General features: G+C 43.1%; 1 protein-coding gene across 1 annotated transcript; it reads right to left on the bottom strand.

Annotated features, from left to right (window-relative positions):
• Nucleotides 1–1,612: 1,612 nt before the first annotated feature.
• Nucleotides 1,613–17,871, bottom strand: LOC117747876 (B-cell scaffold protein with ankyrin repeats-like; the record flags this gene model as incomplete). Its single annotated transcript, XM_034557376.1, is given in 15 exon segments — nucleotides 1,613–1,773; nucleotides 1,875–1,909; nucleotides 2,032–2,092; nucleotides 2,338–2,386; nucleotides 2,612–2,669; nucleotides 4,178–4,362; nucleotides 5,456–5,515; nucleotides 7,236–7,451; nucleotides 7,690–7,753; nucleotides 13,238–13,434; nucleotides 14,150–14,264; nucleotides 15,340–15,482; nucleotides 15,573–15,711; nucleotides 15,803–15,921; nucleotides 17,472–17,871. Coding segments are annotated over 14 exon segments (1,839 nt in total), but the record flags the coding sequence as incomplete, so codon positions are not given.
• Between the last annotated feature and the right edge of the window lie 1,556 nt (nucleotides 17,872–19,427).

Raw genomic sequence — 19,427 nt, forward strand, 5'->3', positions numbered from 1 at the left:
ATCTATCTGCTCGTCTCTCTGCGACTGGGGGGGGGGGAAATCATTCCTCGTGGCGGACGCTCAGATGTTCGCGTGCAGGATGAATCGAGGCCTATCTCGGTGGCCACGCCTGACGCACGGGCTGAAATGTACTCAGCAGGTGACAGGCAAACATATGCCTCAAATGCCATGGGGTCCTGAAGCCGGATCATCTCCAAAGGCTAACTGGCAGGTCTAAGTAGGGACGGCATTAATACATATTATTCACAAAGAGCATGATTGAACAGAAAAATGTGCCCGGCGTGTACCCAGCTGCTTTGTTGGCACATCCTATGCCCTGGCTTCAAGACTGAGCTTGGATTTAGCCATGCATTCACTGAATTCCCCATGCAGCTCTTATTCATTCATTCAGGCACAGGCACAGGCTGGGCTGCACCAACACACTGGTGTGTGTGAGTGAGAGACAGACTGTGTGCATGTGTGCCAATGGCTGAATACTTTGGTAAATCACACCAAATACAGACTTTTGACAAGTATATACAGGAAGTGGTTATTATTCAGTAATTCAATGAATGCGATTAAAAAAAAAAAGGCCTCTTTATTATTTATTAGATTATTCTAAAGCCGCTTGTCACACACAGATGCCTGCGCTATGGCAGCTGAGCAGAATGAGTTCTCCCAGGAAAATTAAGCCTTTGACCTTTAGTTTGACAGTCACTTGCCGTCACAGCACCCCTCTGTGGATATTTCTATTCATCCCAGCGAGCTGCGTTAGAACAGTTTTACAGTTTATTTTTATTTCAATTATACGTGATGAGCAGATTAGATTCGACACGTCTTGGCTGATGCAAACCAACATTAAACATGAGTTACCTGTTTGCAACCAGGCTCAGCGAGAAGCACCGATTGGTGTTCTCACCTGCTACATGAGTATCTTTATGATCCGTTTACATTCATATACATGTATGGATTTTTTTTAAACATTTTTTCTTTTTTTTTAACCATAGCTTGTCTCGAAGCCATCAGGAGGTCAGCAGGTGCTTCTGGACTTGACAGATGTCTTTGCTTCACACGGTGAGCGTGATGGATATATGTAGAGGTACAGCGCCCTCTAGAGGCAAAGGTGCGAAGGCCATGTCAGGCCAACGCTTGCTGGTGATATTGATCCACAGACCCATGAAAACATATCACACCTTACGGTATTTTTTTAACCTTTTTTTATTTATTTGTTCACTGTGTGACGAAGGCATTAACAAAATGTACTACAATTTTAGCCGCTGCATCATTGCGAATATGGTGACATCGAGTTCAATGAGTCAGAAATAGTCTTCAATTGAGAAGCGTGACTTTCAAAGTTAACAACATTTTTGTGGACATTCTACAAAAAGAGTGACACCGAAGACGTACATTTGCTTACAAAGGTAATGTCACACATATTGTACATTGCTCTATGTATGTGAGTTTGTAATTTTCTTAACTCAGGCCAGAATTTGTCAACTTTGTGAGATACAATAAAAGCTGGAATATAGTAGGAATATATATACCTACTATATATATATATATATATATATATATATATATATATATGTAAACCTTATGAGATAATAAACCTTGTGAGACAATAAACCTTGTGAGAGACAATACAACTGAAATATAGTAAGAATATATATATACAAATAATTGTCATTAGTCTTATTACTTTGAAATACAGTTAAAAGATAGATCATGTATTCAAACAGATTAAAATGGTGACACAACCGGTGGGAGAATAGAGTCACTGTAGAGTGATGGAACCTGCAATTATAGAAAAAGTGACACAATTCATAAGCTCGAATAAATCTGAAGATGACGTTTAGTGGAAACTAGACAACTAGATTCATTGATTTCAGTCTTACCTTCACCGTTTGTCACCTTTTGAGAAGAAACCCGACTGCGAAACAATTCAGATAGACACTTGTTAGACATTAATGTTAATTTACAGTAACTTCATTTTTCAACTCCAACGGCGTACAGTGACGTACGCTTAGTTCTGCCAAGCTAAAGCAAACTCACATGCTGTCCTTTAAGTGGCTTGCTGTAAAAGCCAGACTCCTCCTCTTGGCTTCCCCTTCGACTTTCACTCCCTGCAACACCAGGAGGGAAATTATCCAGCATGCACAGCTGAACAGACAAGTGTTCAGTAAAAGAAAAATAAGAGACTCCCATTTAGTGAAAGTGAAAATCACTCCATCAAAACTAGGGCGCTGGAGACTCGATTAAATATAACTTCCCCGAGGATTAATTCCCCACCACTGCAACTGGGACTGGAGAGACTACAAAAGGCCTGCGAGCACATGCACACCGTGCACACCGAGATACGTATTCAAAAAGGACTCACTTGGCGTGTGATGAACGATGTTGATTTTATCTGGTGGAGAGAGAAGAGATTCTGAGCCATTTACAGTATACAGTTTAATACTGTAAGGGGGGGGGGGGTGGGGGGTGGGGGGGGGTTACTTGTCCCGGCTTTTTAACGGCACTGCGTATTATTTATTTTGAAGGTGAAGTTCCTGGAGAGCTGCGGCCCGGTGGAGCCTCACTGTGATGACAGCGCAGCTTAAGCCTCACATCCAGGATGGAGAGGCATATTTACCGTAGACGCCGTCGTTTCTGCTTTTGACGATTCTGTCTCTCAGATGACTAAACTTCTCCTGCGGAGACAAAGCTCGGGGCTTTAGTTTTAGACCAACACACCGAAGACATGCACTTATTTAAAAAGATTTCCATATATATATATATATATATATATATATATATATATATATATATATATATATATATATATATATATATATATATATATATATGTGTGTTGTCATGTTTCCACGGGCTGAGCAGAGGAATGAATCAAAGTTTTAGTTTGCGCATAAATCTTGTGGTACCTTCATGGAGGTCTGCTGGAAAACTGTAATTAATATCTAAAATATGCACCAACCACAGAAGCATGAGTGCACAAATATTTACATATTATTCATATACAGTTGACCAATAGATCTGGTGACTTATCAGACTCGGATTTTACATCATTTCAATACCAAAGAGACATTTACCCTTGAAACTTCCCACATTCGTTTTCTTTATCATAAAAAGAGGTACAATTATCAATATTGCACAAAGCATGCAATGACAAAAGTTACAAGTCCTAAATATCAATAACAATTCTGGTGGAAAAATTATGTATTTTTCTTTCCTCTCCCGTTAACCATCTTGTGACTCTTAGGAAGGGTTCCATCCCTAGATTTGGGAACCACTGCTCTCTCAACTGTTACAGTACATAAAGTAGAGAACATTATTTTTGGATGAGTATAATAATAATAAGTAAAACTCAAGAAATAGATATGAATACTTATCCACCACTAATCTCACATTACATGTGTGCCAATAATGCAATCATTCATATCGTAGGGGAAAAAAAACACATTAGACGTCATTGTTTCACAACCTTTAACCATTAACGATATTTCTAATAAGTCATTTTGACTTAAATATCGAAACGAATGATGGCTACATTTCCCACTGCTTTTTCCTACAGTGATGTTGCAAGATGTGTTCCATGAAGAACGGTCTGTCACGACAGCTGGAGGTCGAGGACTTCACTGTAATTTAACATTAATTTCAGTCTGTTGTCATGGCGACAATTATTTTTTGGGGTGTACTTTTTGTACCTTCTGTCCACTTGCCATGACTAACAACTCCTGTCGTTCCTTGTCCACCCAGCAGGTGTCCTCAGCTCATTCCCCAACCACCTGATCACCTGCCTGCACACCTGACTCTCATTCCCCCAATCAGCCACTTGGTGTACGTACTGGCCCGCCTCCAGTTTTCTTTTAACTTGAGTCATTGTCTGACAGACAGATACGTTGACCAATCACTGGTCAGTTGAGTTTTTTTTGGCCTTCAAACAGAAGCTTAAAACAAAACAAAAAACAACCATCTCTTCACCACCATCTCTCCTCTCTGTGGAGCCATCGCTGTGGTTTCATGAGCAGCCATTTTCTTTCCTCTGAGGTACATTTGCACGCTCTCCTGTGAGTGGAGTGCTTTGCAGCTTGGCATGGCACGAGCAACAGATGCTTCTAGATTCATTTGGTTTCGGCATGCTCACTCCACTCCCCAAGTCCAGTGTGAGTGCGATCGCAGTGTGCGACGGTCCCCATACCTGCTGGACGGCGTCCATGCCCTTCTGAGCCCGCTGCCATGCGCTGAAGCGCTCCAGGGCCCCGTCCACAGTGAGTGAACCCGCCTTCACCCTCTGCTGGAGCTCAATGAGCTGCAGCATGCCATTTGTCTGGTTTGGCACAAAGGTATCATAGGCGGAGGGGACGCTGTCCTCCCGCCCGCATGCTGCAATGAGCAACAACAACAACTCAATGAAAACATCAAAAAGAAATATGACAAAAAGACAAAGAAAAAATCTAACCAAAAAGGTGTAAAACACAGAGTGATCACCACACGACTGAGGACGAGTTGTAAAGCAGGATCTCATTATGTAACATCATAAATGTGACGGTTGATGTGACAGAAATAAGACAAGGGGCATAGAGCCTCTCCAGATGGCATTCGTAGCCGGGGACATGGCTGATAATGTGATCGTGCTCTCCACATCTGGAATGTCAGGGAGCCGTGACGATGGAAGGTAATGTTCTGGGTGACTGTGGTGACCTTTGGACCCGTCGCTCAGTGCCACCGACATTACAGCACAGCAGAACAATGGCTTTGTATCTCTGTGGGCGCTCAATAGCAGAAGCAGCTCTTTTTACATTTAGAGACCCACATGTATTGGATAATATGTCGTGCTTTGCTAGTTGAATTATTCAAAGAACCCAGCAGGTAATTCCACCAGGTTGTCAATCACAAGAGAGAAGTCAGCTAGACTCATTGGCACGGTAGAAGTCCTGCTGTTGGGAGTCCGACATTCACAAAGTCGCCACACAAATTCTGCCCAGAAAAGGAGAAATCAAGATTCATCACATTTTGGAGACGGTGCAAACAGAAATACATGGCAACTGCCTACTGTGCTGCCAGTACTTGTGCTCCAAAATCATGGTTAAAACTGTCTTTTTGGGTGTGAATGACAAAGCCAGACACCCCCGAGTGGTGATTGAAGCGTCTGTGCATTAATATGCAGATTAAAACCCCTCGTGGTTAAATCGCATACTGTAATGTCCACCATTGTTGCCGTAAGTTGAGAGGTTGCTCTATTTCCAGCAACCTCTCAACTTACCCTGTCGTATAAAAAAGGTATTATATATATAAAAAGTCAGAACTTCAAAATACAGATTATATTGTTTGTTTTTTAAGGCTTTCGTCTTTTTAGAGACTAAAAGTGTCTCTGCTGCTGTGATATTGACGATTGATGTCGTAATCTGTCTCTTGTGAGGTGCATAGCAAGAGTGACTTTTTAATTGATCCGTTCCCCGTACCACCTGAATCTCACCTTTAGTGGGAAATTAATACGGATCAGCATAGCCCTGTGGGCTCGTCTTCTTCTGGAACACTGTAAAACACAGAGAAGCTTGCAATAACATATTGAATAGCATTTACTGTATTTAGTAAGCATGTGACTTGTTTTTAACTTTAAAACAATACATTTTCTCGCTGAAAACATTGCAAGGCTCAAGCCAAAGCAGATTTTTTTTTACAAATTTCTACAAAAGATTGATGCTCCTGCATTTCAACAATTTTTCCACAAGATGGAGCCATAAACCTACAAACAACCCATTGAGTGGCCTGCCAACTGTGAACAGCCGGCAGAAAAACAAACATCCTGTCAATCTCAATGTTTGAGAGAAATAGCAATTTAAACGAATCCAAACGCCTGTGAAATGACATTAATCCGGGGTTTTCATTCCTGGAGCTTCAATTGGTTTCTCTCGGAGAAAGACGCACACATCGGGCTCTGGATTGAATTAGACGCCCTGAACGATGCTTTCGGTTTGCTTGTGAGCTCTCAGAATGAAAGGCTACACTGTTTAGCTGTCAGGGGGCGGAGGATCTGCGGCTGTGTGACCGACACTGGATTAAAATTCAACATCCACACCCTGAAAGATAATCCCACCTCTGACCATTTCCTCCATGACTGCGTCTCTCCTTTCCACTTCATGTTCAAACACAGCTTGCTCACAACACAGGCCGGGCTTTGTGGCTCAATTCAAAATGAAACCGCGAGTGGAGCACAGCTCGAGGGGCACGTCGACATGACTGTAGCGTGTGCCCGACTCTCTGTAGCGTACATGTCACATTTCAGCATTTTAGTCTCATTGAGCTCAAACCTCATTATTTCCACTTGTGCAGTGGTCTCCAATAACTGGCTCCTCCCCTAATCCTCCACCGAGCCTCATCTCGACTCTCACATCTTTCACCAGCGGGCGTGAGGAGCAAGATGTGATCCTTGTGCAGTGAGTTTTAATTTATTTTTTTAAGCTCCACTGTCTCAAGAGATGGAAACCTCAAAATCCCTCTCCTCTCTCGCGTGCACTCTGGGGACAAGGACGATGGAAAACATGTGTAATGACTTATTCTGGCGGCCTTGGCCTTGGTCTGGCTCAGATTGGTTGCAGATGGCAGTACGGTAGTTCCCTCTCGGTTACTGAGGGGATGCTGGGAGTTCAGGGGCGCACGCCGCCGCGTCTTCTCCGCTTTGTAGGCCCCCAATCGGGAAGAATAAGCTGCATTATGGAGATAGGGCGCCTGTTGCGTCATTAAAAAAAACAAAAACACGTTTGTGCGTTTTGAATATGCAAGTGATGGCTATGGGGGACAAGTTTAATACTATCTGTTGGAATAACAATTAATTGTGGAAGCATGCGTGCACGTTTGTATTTGCAAGATGCAAAAGGTGGGAAGTCGCAGCTGTTTTAATGATTCATAAGCCTTCTTAATACCAGTCTCTTTTGGATGTTTCATCTTCATGAAATATTCACGCAGCTGAAATTGAACAGTTAGAGACTGTGGGATTTGTTTGTTTGTTTGGGGGTGGGTAGGGGGAGAGGGGGGTGCATGTTCTTGTGTTTTATGGGATAATAAAAAAAAGCATCTCTACTGACTGGCAATGCACAGTCTAGGCACTTCCCCTCTCCCACATGCTCTCCCAAACTCCCCCCTTCATATACTGTGCATGACTCAGGTTGTTTTTTTTACTCCAAATCAGCTCCACCGCGTCTGTGATCTGGAAGAAAACAGGGGGCAAGGGATGCAACAGAAGACTCCCGAGTTACCTTTGGTGATGTAAGGGGTGCTGTCCTCCTTCACGTGGGTGATCTCAGGCCGCGGCGTGGGCGCCGGTGGGCGACTGGCTATGTCCACGGCTTTTGTGGAGTTCAGGACGGTGTCATATTCATCATTCTCCTCCAGCGGCACGTAGAGATCCTCATCCTCCCCCTCCTCGTGCCCTCCTCGCTGCTCCTGTTGTAGGCTTGTGGCGGACGGAGTCCCTAACGCACAAAGTGTTTACTGCACTGTTGCACCGAGCGTGATGATGGAGTGCTGCATGCTGCTTTCGCTACTGTTCACAGCTAATCGGAAGCAAGGCTCCACGCTGTGCCCATCAGCAAGAAGGGAACATATTCAGTGCTCGGAAATGACCGGCAACCCAGCATACAGAAAGAAATAATAACGCCATTACCGGCTTTCCTTTGTCCTCCTTCCACTTCCCATCAGTCCTTCACTCACCTGCGGCGCACATCATTTCGTACACACCGGCATCCCCATCGTCTCCGCCCGAGCTGAACATATTCTGAAATAACAGGGCATGAAGAGATGCGTGTTATGCCTCATTCCAAAATCACAAAAGAAGCAGCTCAATGGAGGCAATTCAGAATTCAAGGAAAGACACATCTCATCTGTTATGCTGAAGCTGGGCATTTGCTGCGTACGGTTGGATGTATTTTTGTTTTTCGTTTGTGCATGTTTGACCAATCTTGATACAAGGACAGGTTGATTTTGTGTGTAAATCTCACTAAATCCAGCTCATTCTCTCCCCGTGTCCTCCTCCACGACGTACGATAATAAAACAATTAAGCTCCGTCACACCATAGGCCGATATCCGTCTCCATGCCACGCTTTATTTAATACGCAGCGTTTTTTGATGTCAGATGTGACAAACGTCGGAGACTACTAATTGAGGTTTCTCGCCCTCATCTGTTCGGACATGACTCGCGCAAAAAAGCAATTTCAGGGCTGTATCAGGAATTGGAGAGCTTGCTGTAAGTTAGCCCTGCCTGCTGCTGGATGACAGAGCGTTTTTTCCCCCTCTGACAGCGAAGTCGGCCTATTTGCTAATAGCATGCTGAGGGACAGACAGAGCTATGATCAGGGTAATTATGAAATCAGACAATCTTCCCCTTTTCAGTCCAAACATATCATTTAGTGTGCAATTCAAGACCCGTGGCTCCATATTTAGACTGCTTCCGTAATTAGATTGAGATAGGGCTATCAATTAACTGCTGCATTTCAACTTCTGATGTGAGTTGCATCATTTGTTTTGAAATGACTCATATAGTGAACGCTGCCTTTAACCATTAAGGAAATGCAATAACACAAAAAAAAGCTATTTTACAATGAAGACAACACTTTCTGCACTAATCGCTAAAGGGTACGATGTATGTATTTTAAATCAAGTTAACTATAATTACAATGTAATGGGGACGTATTGTGAAAAACTCATTTTTTCACTCATACATATACAGTACATTTGGGTATATGGAGTTCCGATACCAACCCACAAACCGAAATAAGACAACGCATTACATTACATGTCATTTTAATGCATTCAATTTTTTAGGGACTGCCTTCATCAGACACATGATTCAACAAGCCATTCAGATTTGGCTCTCCTTCCTGTCACATGCAGAATATGCCACTGTGATATATATTCAATTAAATGCAGTTTATTTTGTATAGCCCAATATCACAAATTACAAATTTGCCTCAGAGGGCTTTACAATCTGTACACATACGACATCCCTGTCCCAGGACCTCAATAAATAAATATATATATATATATATATATATATATATATATATATATATATATATATATATATATGGTTGTCATTTTTTAATAACAATCTCAGTCAGTAATATAAATAACATACAGTATGAGATACAGCTCACTTTGATCAAGACATCCTCCATATAAGCCGCCACCTCTGTGTGCAGTTTCCAAGCAACACAGCCACTCATGACTCAATTACAATGTTACACCATTCCTACTACTGCAAACTACTGATGGGTTGCCATGAATGCATTACTTAACAGTGGAGGTTCATATCAAGCCCAACAGATAGAAAAGGACGGGTTTATTACCACCGCAGCTTGAACATTGAATTATAATAGTTGGATGCTGTGAGCACAATGTGCTATTTTCAGAAGTAATTTCTGGACAGGGGAGAGAGGAATTTATTTACTAACCACGAACGCTGAATCATTTTACAGATGTCTGAAACTGCAGGAGCCCCCGGGCATTCCAGACAAAATTCACTTGCACCGCCGCAATCCAAGCAACAGCGTCTCAGACTAAACAGCCAGGCAGGGGTTTTTTTTGTTCGAGAGGGAGCACATCTCAAGTGAATCTAGTGCAAGATAAGGAGCGTAAATGTGTTTGCAGCAGCTGAAACGGTCAATTCAGAAGCCGGGCGAGTCTCGGCTGGTTGTCTTTTGACATCGTGGTTGCAGGATAGGAAATGTTGTCTTCGTGGCAGATTGCAGAGTATTGACACCTAGCTTCAGTGACGTGCAGACAAAATGTGTGCAATTTATGCTTTTGGCAAGGAAAAAAACCACAAGTTGTCTGCTCGGGGACACTTTAATCTAGGTTTACTTTGTAAAGTGTTATCTTTCATAGTCTTCTTCCGTGTCTCTTAGTGGGCTATTATAACACGCCATGCTAGCAGCTCCTTGAGGCTGTACGAGTGATGCTATGAGCAAAATGCTAATGCGAATATGCTCACAATGCTAATGCTAACATGCTAACTATTTAGCATAACATTTGCCAATTAGCACTGAGCACAAAGAAACGGCCGAACCACAAATGTAACGTCAACCTCGTGGTTGCACTAAAGGGAAAAATTCAGAGGGCCGACAAACTTTTGTAGGATTCCATCCTCTAAGGGAACCCTGGAGAATATGTCGAGGCAATGCATTGACGAGATATTTAAGGACCCAAAGCCATGGGCCGACGTGGCCATTCGTAAAGCAACTCTGCTGTCAAAGCTTAAGACTGACTCAAAGTGGTTAGATAAATGTCCTGTGATTAATTTGCAACACATAGCTTTTTTTGAGGGATGAAAACTGTCTCTTTTTTTAGAAGGAGGGTGACTGTATAATTCAAATGATAAACAAATCTGCAAAGTTTGCCTGTAATGACGCGTCGTCGCTGACAGAACAAACATACACATGCAAAATTGGTTCAGTGGACTCAAGACAATCCCGGGATTAGCGTGTGCAGTCACCTCATCCGTGTGCCTGCAGAGGACCATACAGTTGCAAGCTCGTTTGTGTTCATCGAGCCCCGAGCCGCTACGCGTGAGCGCACACAGTGGAATCTTGGTAGGGATCGCGGCAGTCCATCTAAATGCCAAGTGACCCAGTATTAAAAATATTAAATGAGGACAATGTGTGTTTGTGTTAGTAATTACGATGAGCAGGCACATTGCAATCTGCGGACATAAACATTGAAGAGAATAGCGTTTTCTATATTTATAGTCTAGTTATGCTCCTGAATAATTCAGCTTTCCCCTCTGGAGCGGTTCACAGCTAATTAACAAAGAAGCGTGGTGCCAGGGCAACTCGGGGATCGGAGGCCCGGCCTGTGAGTGATTCAGCCCGTGTGTGAGGCAGGGGACCGATCCGTCTCGGATTTATTGACAGAGTTCTGCTGCACTGACGCACAAATCACTGATGCATCGTGTCTTGATTAATTGGAGGTGGGGGAAACACTGCAGATGAGTTCATGAAACTGCCGTGCAAAAAATGAAAAAAAAAAACCACGCCACATACCTCTCGTACTTCCTCCAACATACCACACAAGCGCGGTATGATTGTAGTTTTTGCCGTTAAGATGCATTTTAATTACTCTCCAAGGAGATCCGCAAATGTCAGTTGCTTGTGCATGTCTAATCTGTCTGTTGTGTTACATCGATGGGCTTGTTGAAGTCCCCGTGGGGAGACCTCTGTTTGACTCCCACCACTCCCTTGTCAGCTCAGCCGACTCACAGCGAGCACTTTGACTCGCTGGAGCAATCTGATCAAACCTCGCACCATCTGCAGTCACTCTCAATTAGCAGCGTTGCAAAAGGGGATAAATACATTTGCAACAGCTGTTGGAGTGTCTAAATGTCCCTCGAGGGGCTGTACTCTAGGTGGATCCAAGCCGTGAGAGAAAGTTAAAAGTTGTCAGTATTATTAGGGAAGACGGTAGCAGAGATTTCCATATGAATGAGCATAGTGTCTGTTCCCAGTTGACAAGGAGCAGATGCAACGTACTGCTGATTCACGCTTTCAAGGCAAGCATTTTTTTTTCTCAGAGGACTGCAGTTTGAGTTATTTGTTCTTGAAATATTTGAAGTGGAGTATTTAAAATCCACTACGTTCTTTATGACCGGTGCAGTATAGCTACTGAGAGGAATATGATTGCATGTACAACACGTGAGGCGGCGCTTTAGATGAAAACTAAGCAAACAGCATGTGAAGTAGTCCAAAATAGCTGCACATTGACCTTTCATGTTAGTAAGCTTGCACCTGCAGCCACTTAGCTTAGCTTTGCAAAAAGAATGGAAACGGGTGGGATGGTGGGGGTGGGGGACAGCCTGTTTCTGTACAAAGATAACAAAAATCGTATTTTTCAAGATTTGCATTTGTTTCACATCAAGGGGGGGGGGGGGCAGCCTATTTGGCCTATTTGCTGGCCAGGAACATTGACTTCATTGAGTCTACCCTGATTGCCTGGCAACCTCACGACAATAACGACACTCAAGGAAGTTACTGCGCCTGCATGGCGAAGAAATAGTCCGGCACATAACCTCCCCATAACAAATGACGTCATCAAGTCGTTTACATTTCAGTTTTTGTGCGGATTTAAAAAAATGAGATGTGAACAAATGTAAGTTTAATGGGGATCAATCGAGGTGACCTTCGGACAGTTCCAGGCTAGCTGTTTTAGCTATATTCAAATACATACAGGCAGTATTTTCTTCCCCATAAAAAGGGATCATGCACATTTCCATCGAGTGTTGTATTTGCACACCCGAATCGATGTGCTGTTTTCAGACTGCCATCTTTGCTCACGTTACGCCACTGGGCACATCATGTCTTTCCTTTAATGATAATGTCCTCACTGCCTAATGAAATTAGCATTGGCAAAAAAAAAAACATGATTCTAGTGTCCTTCAGATTGATCAAACAAAACAATGTGTGTGCATGCATGCATGCAAAGGATCTATTACATTTGGATTGCTGCTTTTATGTTTCTCCCCACACAATGAAATGGGAGGTTGAAAAGGATTAGGCTCATCATATTAACATGGGAAAATGGCAGCCATTACGCAAGAAAATCAACATTAGTGGCTGCAATAATTGTCTGAATGTATGCAGACGACCTGCGCTCTGAACCACTGGTGCATGCATAACCAAACGCAGCCTTTCGATTATCTGTGTGTGGGGGGGGGGGCGTTCCATTAGCCAAACATATTCAGGATGAGATGGAGGGGGGTTACCATCAATCCACCAACTGTGCCATGAGCTGGATGTAAACACACAAGCTAGGGAGCGACGCGCCTACCCTGCTTTCCACCTCTCTATCCTCTCCATTCTGTGTAATTATTGATAACCACTCACTCATAGTCCCAACGCTGTGTGTTTGTGTTCGTAAGAGCGTTCCTGGGCCCTTGCTTTCAGATCTCAAGGTGCATCTGATGTTTTCCTCGGCTGTCAGCAGGTATCTGAAAACTATGGAATTCCACTTAGGCAACATTACATCCAGCCAGCTCCGGATGAGGAAGAATGTCATCGGGTGGATTTCATCAGCTCACAAAGCACTGAACATGTGAAGCCGTCATCGGGTATTGGCATTTTGAGAAATGCGTTCATTGTATGGGGGGTGGGGGGGGGTCAATAAAGCTAATATATTTACCAGCATGCTGCAAGGATGCATTACATTACTGGAGCAATGTGAAAATGAAAGAATAATACCCTATTTAACAGTAAATATGGAAGTAGTTACCAGTGTTTCCTTCAGTAAGACGTGAAGCTCTGTGTGGCCTCGACTCTTGGCGATCTCCGTGGGCGTCTGTCCATGGCGGTTGGCCGTGTGCAGCGCTCGCTCAGCACCTGGACACTGCAGGAGCAGGCTGGAGACACCCTTGAATCCATACTGGGCAGCAAAGTGGAGGAGCGATGGTGCGTCTGCATGGTGGAGCTCTGATATGGATATGTGCCAGTTTTGATGATTAATAAGGAAATCCTCACCACTGACTTCTAGAACTTGAAGTTGTCCCGATGTGTGCAATCTAACACGATCAGGAGAGTCGAAGAAAGGCCGCTCGGAGGCACGTATTGACTTGTTTGTCACGGGGAACATTTCACTGTGCCTTTTTTTAGGGATCAATCTTAGAAGCTGATGAAGCCATCAATCTGCCACATAATGAGCCGAGAAATAATGGAAGGCTTCCTTTTCATGGTGGATAATGTGCATCTTGCAACAGGAACACTTTCTTACTGTGAAACTTATGCTCAGCCCACATTTGTTGCATAAACAGATGGTGGGAAAGGAGCGAATCCAATTGACATTGTGATTTTCATAAACGCTGCGAATGTCTTCTATCGCGCGGTTGAACATCTCTTGTTAAAAAATAGACATGTGGGGAAAAAGGGTTTTCCACACAATTATGGAATGCGTAGGGTTTTGGGGGTAGATCTTGCATCACTGCAACAAAATATTTTACAGAATACAAAGAGTACAAATAATGTGTGATAAACTATGCCGTCAGCAGATGGATTGAGATCGTTGCATCCCTGAACATCGAAATACAACTTAATGAATATTATCCCTTGTTGTTTTTATTCCCTCAGTGATGCTGAGCAGCAGATGTTATTCAATATAAAGTTCTGACTAAGCAATCCCACAGTGTCGTACCTCTTCCAGGTGTGTTTTCACACTGCAGTCCCTGAAATCCTCTGCTAGGCATGCCCACCACCAACATGGAGGACAACCTCTGGTCCAGCTTCTCCACAGAGGACTCCTGAAGAGCCTAAAATCCAGAGAGACAGATGGTTCACAAGCTGGACACATCTTGAAATCATTTATTGTGGCCAAGGAAAGTCGGCACAAGCTAATTACTTACCAAAAGTCCAACAAAAGAAGCATTTAAAACAATGGATTTTCATGTACAGTCAATAGAGGCACAATAAAGATGCCAAGTTGAACATAACTAAATGCATCGGAGTCCATTTGTGTCACTCCAGATTTTGTTTGAAAATTCTTTTGGCAAATTCTTCCATTGGCACTGCTCAAGTTTGCCTCTTCAGCAAAAGAGACCTAAACGAATCAAGTTTTCATGGCAGTGGGACGGCTGAAACCTGCTGTCGCTTCATTTTTTTCAGAGCGGAGACGGGAAACAGTGGCACACACACACACACACACACACAAGCAGAAATATGGAGATTCAATTTATCTTCTGTTTTTCTGCGTCTTTCTAATGAAGTGGATCAATTATCAGCAGTGTTTTGGGGCGGCGATTGACTGATTTTCTATTACTGTGTTGCATAACGATGAGTCACTAGGTAGCATTCATAGTGCCTTGGAAGAGTCCCTTTTATTGAGGGGGGAGAGAACAGAACAGCATTCAAATGCACTTCCTAAATCAATGATTGATGGAGTTATTTTAATATATTTGCAAGTGTTGGAGTTTTAAAGTTTGAGGTATGCCCACTGCGTGCAGCAGCAACTGAATAGTGTACTATTAAGTTGACTTTCTTTTTAGAGAAAGTAACTTGATAAACAAGGTTTGGGAATAGTAATGTGCATCTTTATTACAGCGTTGCCATTGAACGGTTTGTGTTGCCAACTGCAGTCGGCTGTTCTCCAGACTATGATTTCATACACAGAAAAAAAATGTATTAATAAACCCCTTCTACCATCTATTAAAGTGCTACTCCATTTAGTATTGCACATAAAGTAGTGGGACTGACAATAGCACTAAAGAATGGTCACAACCAAAAGAGCTGATGCCCGGATTTTTTTTGTCCTACATCCTACATTTCCTATAATGCAACACCATGCCTGGGAAGTACCCGCATTGGAAAACAGCCCTTTATTGACTTTACCTGACACATGAAATCTACGGGGTCTGCTGCCCTCGCTAGCAGGGAGGCTATTTCCTCCATGTTGCTGTAGTACTGCAGCTGTGCCTTGCTCAGTGGCACCCCTCCGCTGTACACGGTCACTCGTACATTTCCTGCTGGAAAATCTGCAATAGAAAATACAGAAACTCTACACGTGCCGGACAGAATAACTCAATATGTCATTGAATGGCATTCTAATCAGTTCTTTTGTTCACCTGGCGCGTCGACGCAGAGGATCCGCTCATTCCAGCACGCGGGCCTCACTCTCAGCATCCGATTCTCGCCGGTGAACTCCACCTCGGCGTCGCTGCCAGCCGACTCATTTCTCAACAGGATGAACACTTCCGTAGAGCTCTGCCAAAGAGACACTACAGTGAACTGCAATGCAGTAAACGTTAGGCACTCTATGAAAAAAAGAAAGAAAGAAAAGAAACCCTGCTCCTACCCCGCATGGAACTCTGGCCGGAACGACCACAATGCTGGAGTTGACACGTGTCGGCTTTTGTCGCGCTGATCCCCACAGTTGACGTGTCAAGGGCTTGACATTTGCTGCTGCTAACACACCTACAAAAAGACGGGACATTTACTGTAACATCATACTGAATTGTTAAATGGGTTCCCAGATATCCAGGAGGGGTTTTAGCCGTGATAGTGACGCGGCTATTGATGTTGGCCAGGCTCAGCTTTGGGCCTAAGTGAACCATCTCGCCAACTAAAAGACGTGCTGCAAAAGAAATTTGGCATTTAGGATCCTCAGAGGATGAATCCTATACCAACTTTAATGATCCTCCGACGTTCCTTTTAGCACCACCGTGAGGTTAACGATTTAGAGTGCTACTACAAAATTGCTATGAAATTTGAATGCGCGCATTCAAGTCCCTCAGTATGTTATCAAGTCAAAATTGTAATCGTTTGTGACCAAAATAGCTGCAAAACCAATGACATTCCCATCAGCCTCCATTGTGCTTTGTTAGCAGCAACAGAGCCACCAACATGGCTGTGTAGAATATGTGTCTTGTTATTTACAACAGAATTAGGTTAAATAACAATAAATCAAAAACTCTGCTATATAACTGACATTTTAAGTCATGCAAATAGAAAAGGTCCCCATCCCTGTTGATTTCGCTTTTTTCGGGCTGTGATCAGAGAAACCAGTCATGAAGTGCCCTTTATTTACCAGTTTACACTGGAACTTGTCAAAACACCCACACGTCTGTTGCATGTGCCAACACACAAACAGCATCATCCCGTACGAGTAGGGAAGGTACTTTTGGGTTAAAATATAAACGTTTGTGGGATCCTGGACCTGAAGCACTTCGCTGTATCAGTGCAATGAAGTGATGCAGAGTGCACTTGAATTTGCAGGGCTCACGAAGAGTGGTAGGAAAAGACTGGCCATTTGCATCAGATGTTCCTCCTGCACACACACACACACACACACACACACACACACACACACACACACACACACACACACACACACACACACACACACACACACACACACACACACACACACACACACACACTAATACAAATACAAGCCCCCTACTCTGCTTCATGATTTTATACAAATAGTGCAATTAGGAAAAACAGGGAAGGAGGCAAAGGATAATGGACAAGGCAGATGAGGATACACAGAGTGTCACAAAAGAAGTCTCTGCTGCTGGTGCCTAAAAAAATATTGGATGTTATTCAGCACACACAATTCACAGGAAGAAAAAACAAAAACAGTCCGTAAACTGGTTTTCGAGCTGCTGCTCAGCCAGTCTCACAAATAATGAGCATTCTTTTCACCTCGCATTCACGGGATGGGGGACGGCGAGGCTGTGTGAATTTCATGCTAAAGAGGGCGTTCGTGTTCTGGGTACGTGGACTGGGATGCACACTGACCCTCACGCATTTGGATATGTTCGGCTCACTCTTCTCATTATTCTAATGATCATTGTATTAGAGTTTCAGTGGGTAAAATAATTATGTTGGAAACTGCAGCGTTCAAATTGGAGTGACACATGGAGCTCAAGAGAAAATGTTAACAGGTGGTCAGTGATATTTTATGTTATACACCACAATAAAAATCTAAAATCACAATCTTTTTGGTGCCAATTCCCTACCTTTTCCCACAATATCGTTCACAGTGGCCAGGTACTCATGAACGTCTTGTTCACTGGAGACCTGCAGGCACTCGTCGGCGTTCAGGGGCACCAGCTCCAGCAGTGGGGTCAGACTCTCCACCCCACACAGCAGCACCACCACATGGGCTGCCGGACGCAATACGCGGGCCAGGAAGAAGCGCCGCTTATGGCACAGACCCTCCAGCATGCCTTTGGAAAGGATCAGGAGCTTGCAGGTATACTGGACCAGCCTGAGGAAGTCTTCCTGCCGACTAGACACTGCGGCGATGTCATAGCAGCAGATCCCGGCCTCTGAGATTGGACCAGTGAAGACTGAACGCAGATAGGTTGCCCATTGTTCGGCCTCCCTCTCATAGATGATTAACAGCTCAGCTACAAGAGAAAGTATTTAAGTATTCTATGAGGAAGAAAAAACATAATATACCCCCGCATGAGATATAACTACAATAAGTGTCTCCAAAACTTTGTGCAAGAATACAATTTATTTTACAATATAAAAAAAATACCCCATCTGTGCCGTTGCTCTCAGTGGAGCATTTTTCATATGTAACGTACACATTTGTAGAGGAAGCTGTGAAATAAACTGTACGGTCATCACAAAATCGTGCTTCTTTTTTTAAATTAGTTTTTTTACATTGTCATACACTAATCAACACTTTTTAATATTGTTTCAGGAATATTTTGCGCCAATGTGAATTGCTCTGAGCATGGCAAATAATCACGAATGGTCAGGACTCGTAGATTAAAGCGACGAATTGTTTTCGTTACCCCAGTAAAAAAATTTAACAAAATTTAACGACTGAATAAAATAATCGACGCAAAAGGGGACAGCTTACCTGTCTGGCTCATGGCTACAGGTCTGTTTGTCAGCAGGTCTCACTTCACAGTGACATGGAAAACAGCCCTGCTATTGTCAGGAGGAGCTCAGATAAGAGTTTCCGGCTACACAACAGACAAAGAAATGAGACCGTTTTTTTTTTTTCCAGTGAACATGGAGGCTGTTCTCTGGTCTGGTGACAAGGAGTTTGCTCCATGTGATTTACTACAGCACTAAGTAACGGTTAAGTCTCGGTGGGGCAAATAGAAGAACAGGGGATGGACCACAAATGTAGAGAGACAGTGTGAATGTCAATCAAAAAAATGATGTCCAACACAAAACTAACAGCAGGGGAGTCCAAAAATGAGTAATTGAAAATAAATCCAAATACCATGAATAGGCAAAATGACACATAGCAGAGAACAAAGCAGAAAGCATATCAGACAAACCAACACCGAGAAAGGGGGAACACGGGGTTCAAATGTGGAGGTGCAGGTGATTAGACACAAGAGGATTCAATCACACAGGCAGGAAGTGAATTAAACGTGGGACACAAGAGGAAGGCAAATTCAAAATCTAACAGGATGCAAATTAAATCAAAACCAATATCTTGACAGTAATTTAATTAGTGGAATTAAATGTACGTCATCCACGTGATAGAAAAATCCCCAAACTGATTATGTGGTTTGGACATCAAAGGTCTGTTTTGCTGTCAACATGTAACTGACACCGGCACAACCAAACCCCATCATATACACACAGTGGGATGCCAAAAGAAGTCACGGTTTAGATAATGTTTATTCCCTGAAGTAACATTAAGAAGGTCACTGTTTGTACAATCAGCATGTTTTTCACTTTGAAAAATGGAATTTCCTCATTATATAACTTTATATATATCGTCCTGGAATAAAAACTACCCAAACACAAACAGGAAGTGATCGAAGCTGAAACTGAAATACAAAAAAAAAAAAAATCTAAAACACCACAAACTAAAGAAAACCATAACTTTCTATTCTATGACACGCCATTAAAACCACAGAGCACGACTATGAGCCGAAAAGAGCAAATAATAAACACAAAGGTCGCTGTCAAGCAGACAACAGGTAATCAGTAAGAGA

This window comes from Cyclopterus lumpus, chromosome 18 (assembly GCF_009769545.1).
Source record: "Cyclopterus lumpus isolate fCycLum1 chromosome 18, fCycLum1.pri, whole genome shotgun sequence".
Taxonomy (NCBI): Eukaryota; Metazoa; Chordata; class Actinopteri; order Perciformes; family Cyclopteridae; genus Cyclopterus; species Cyclopterus lumpus.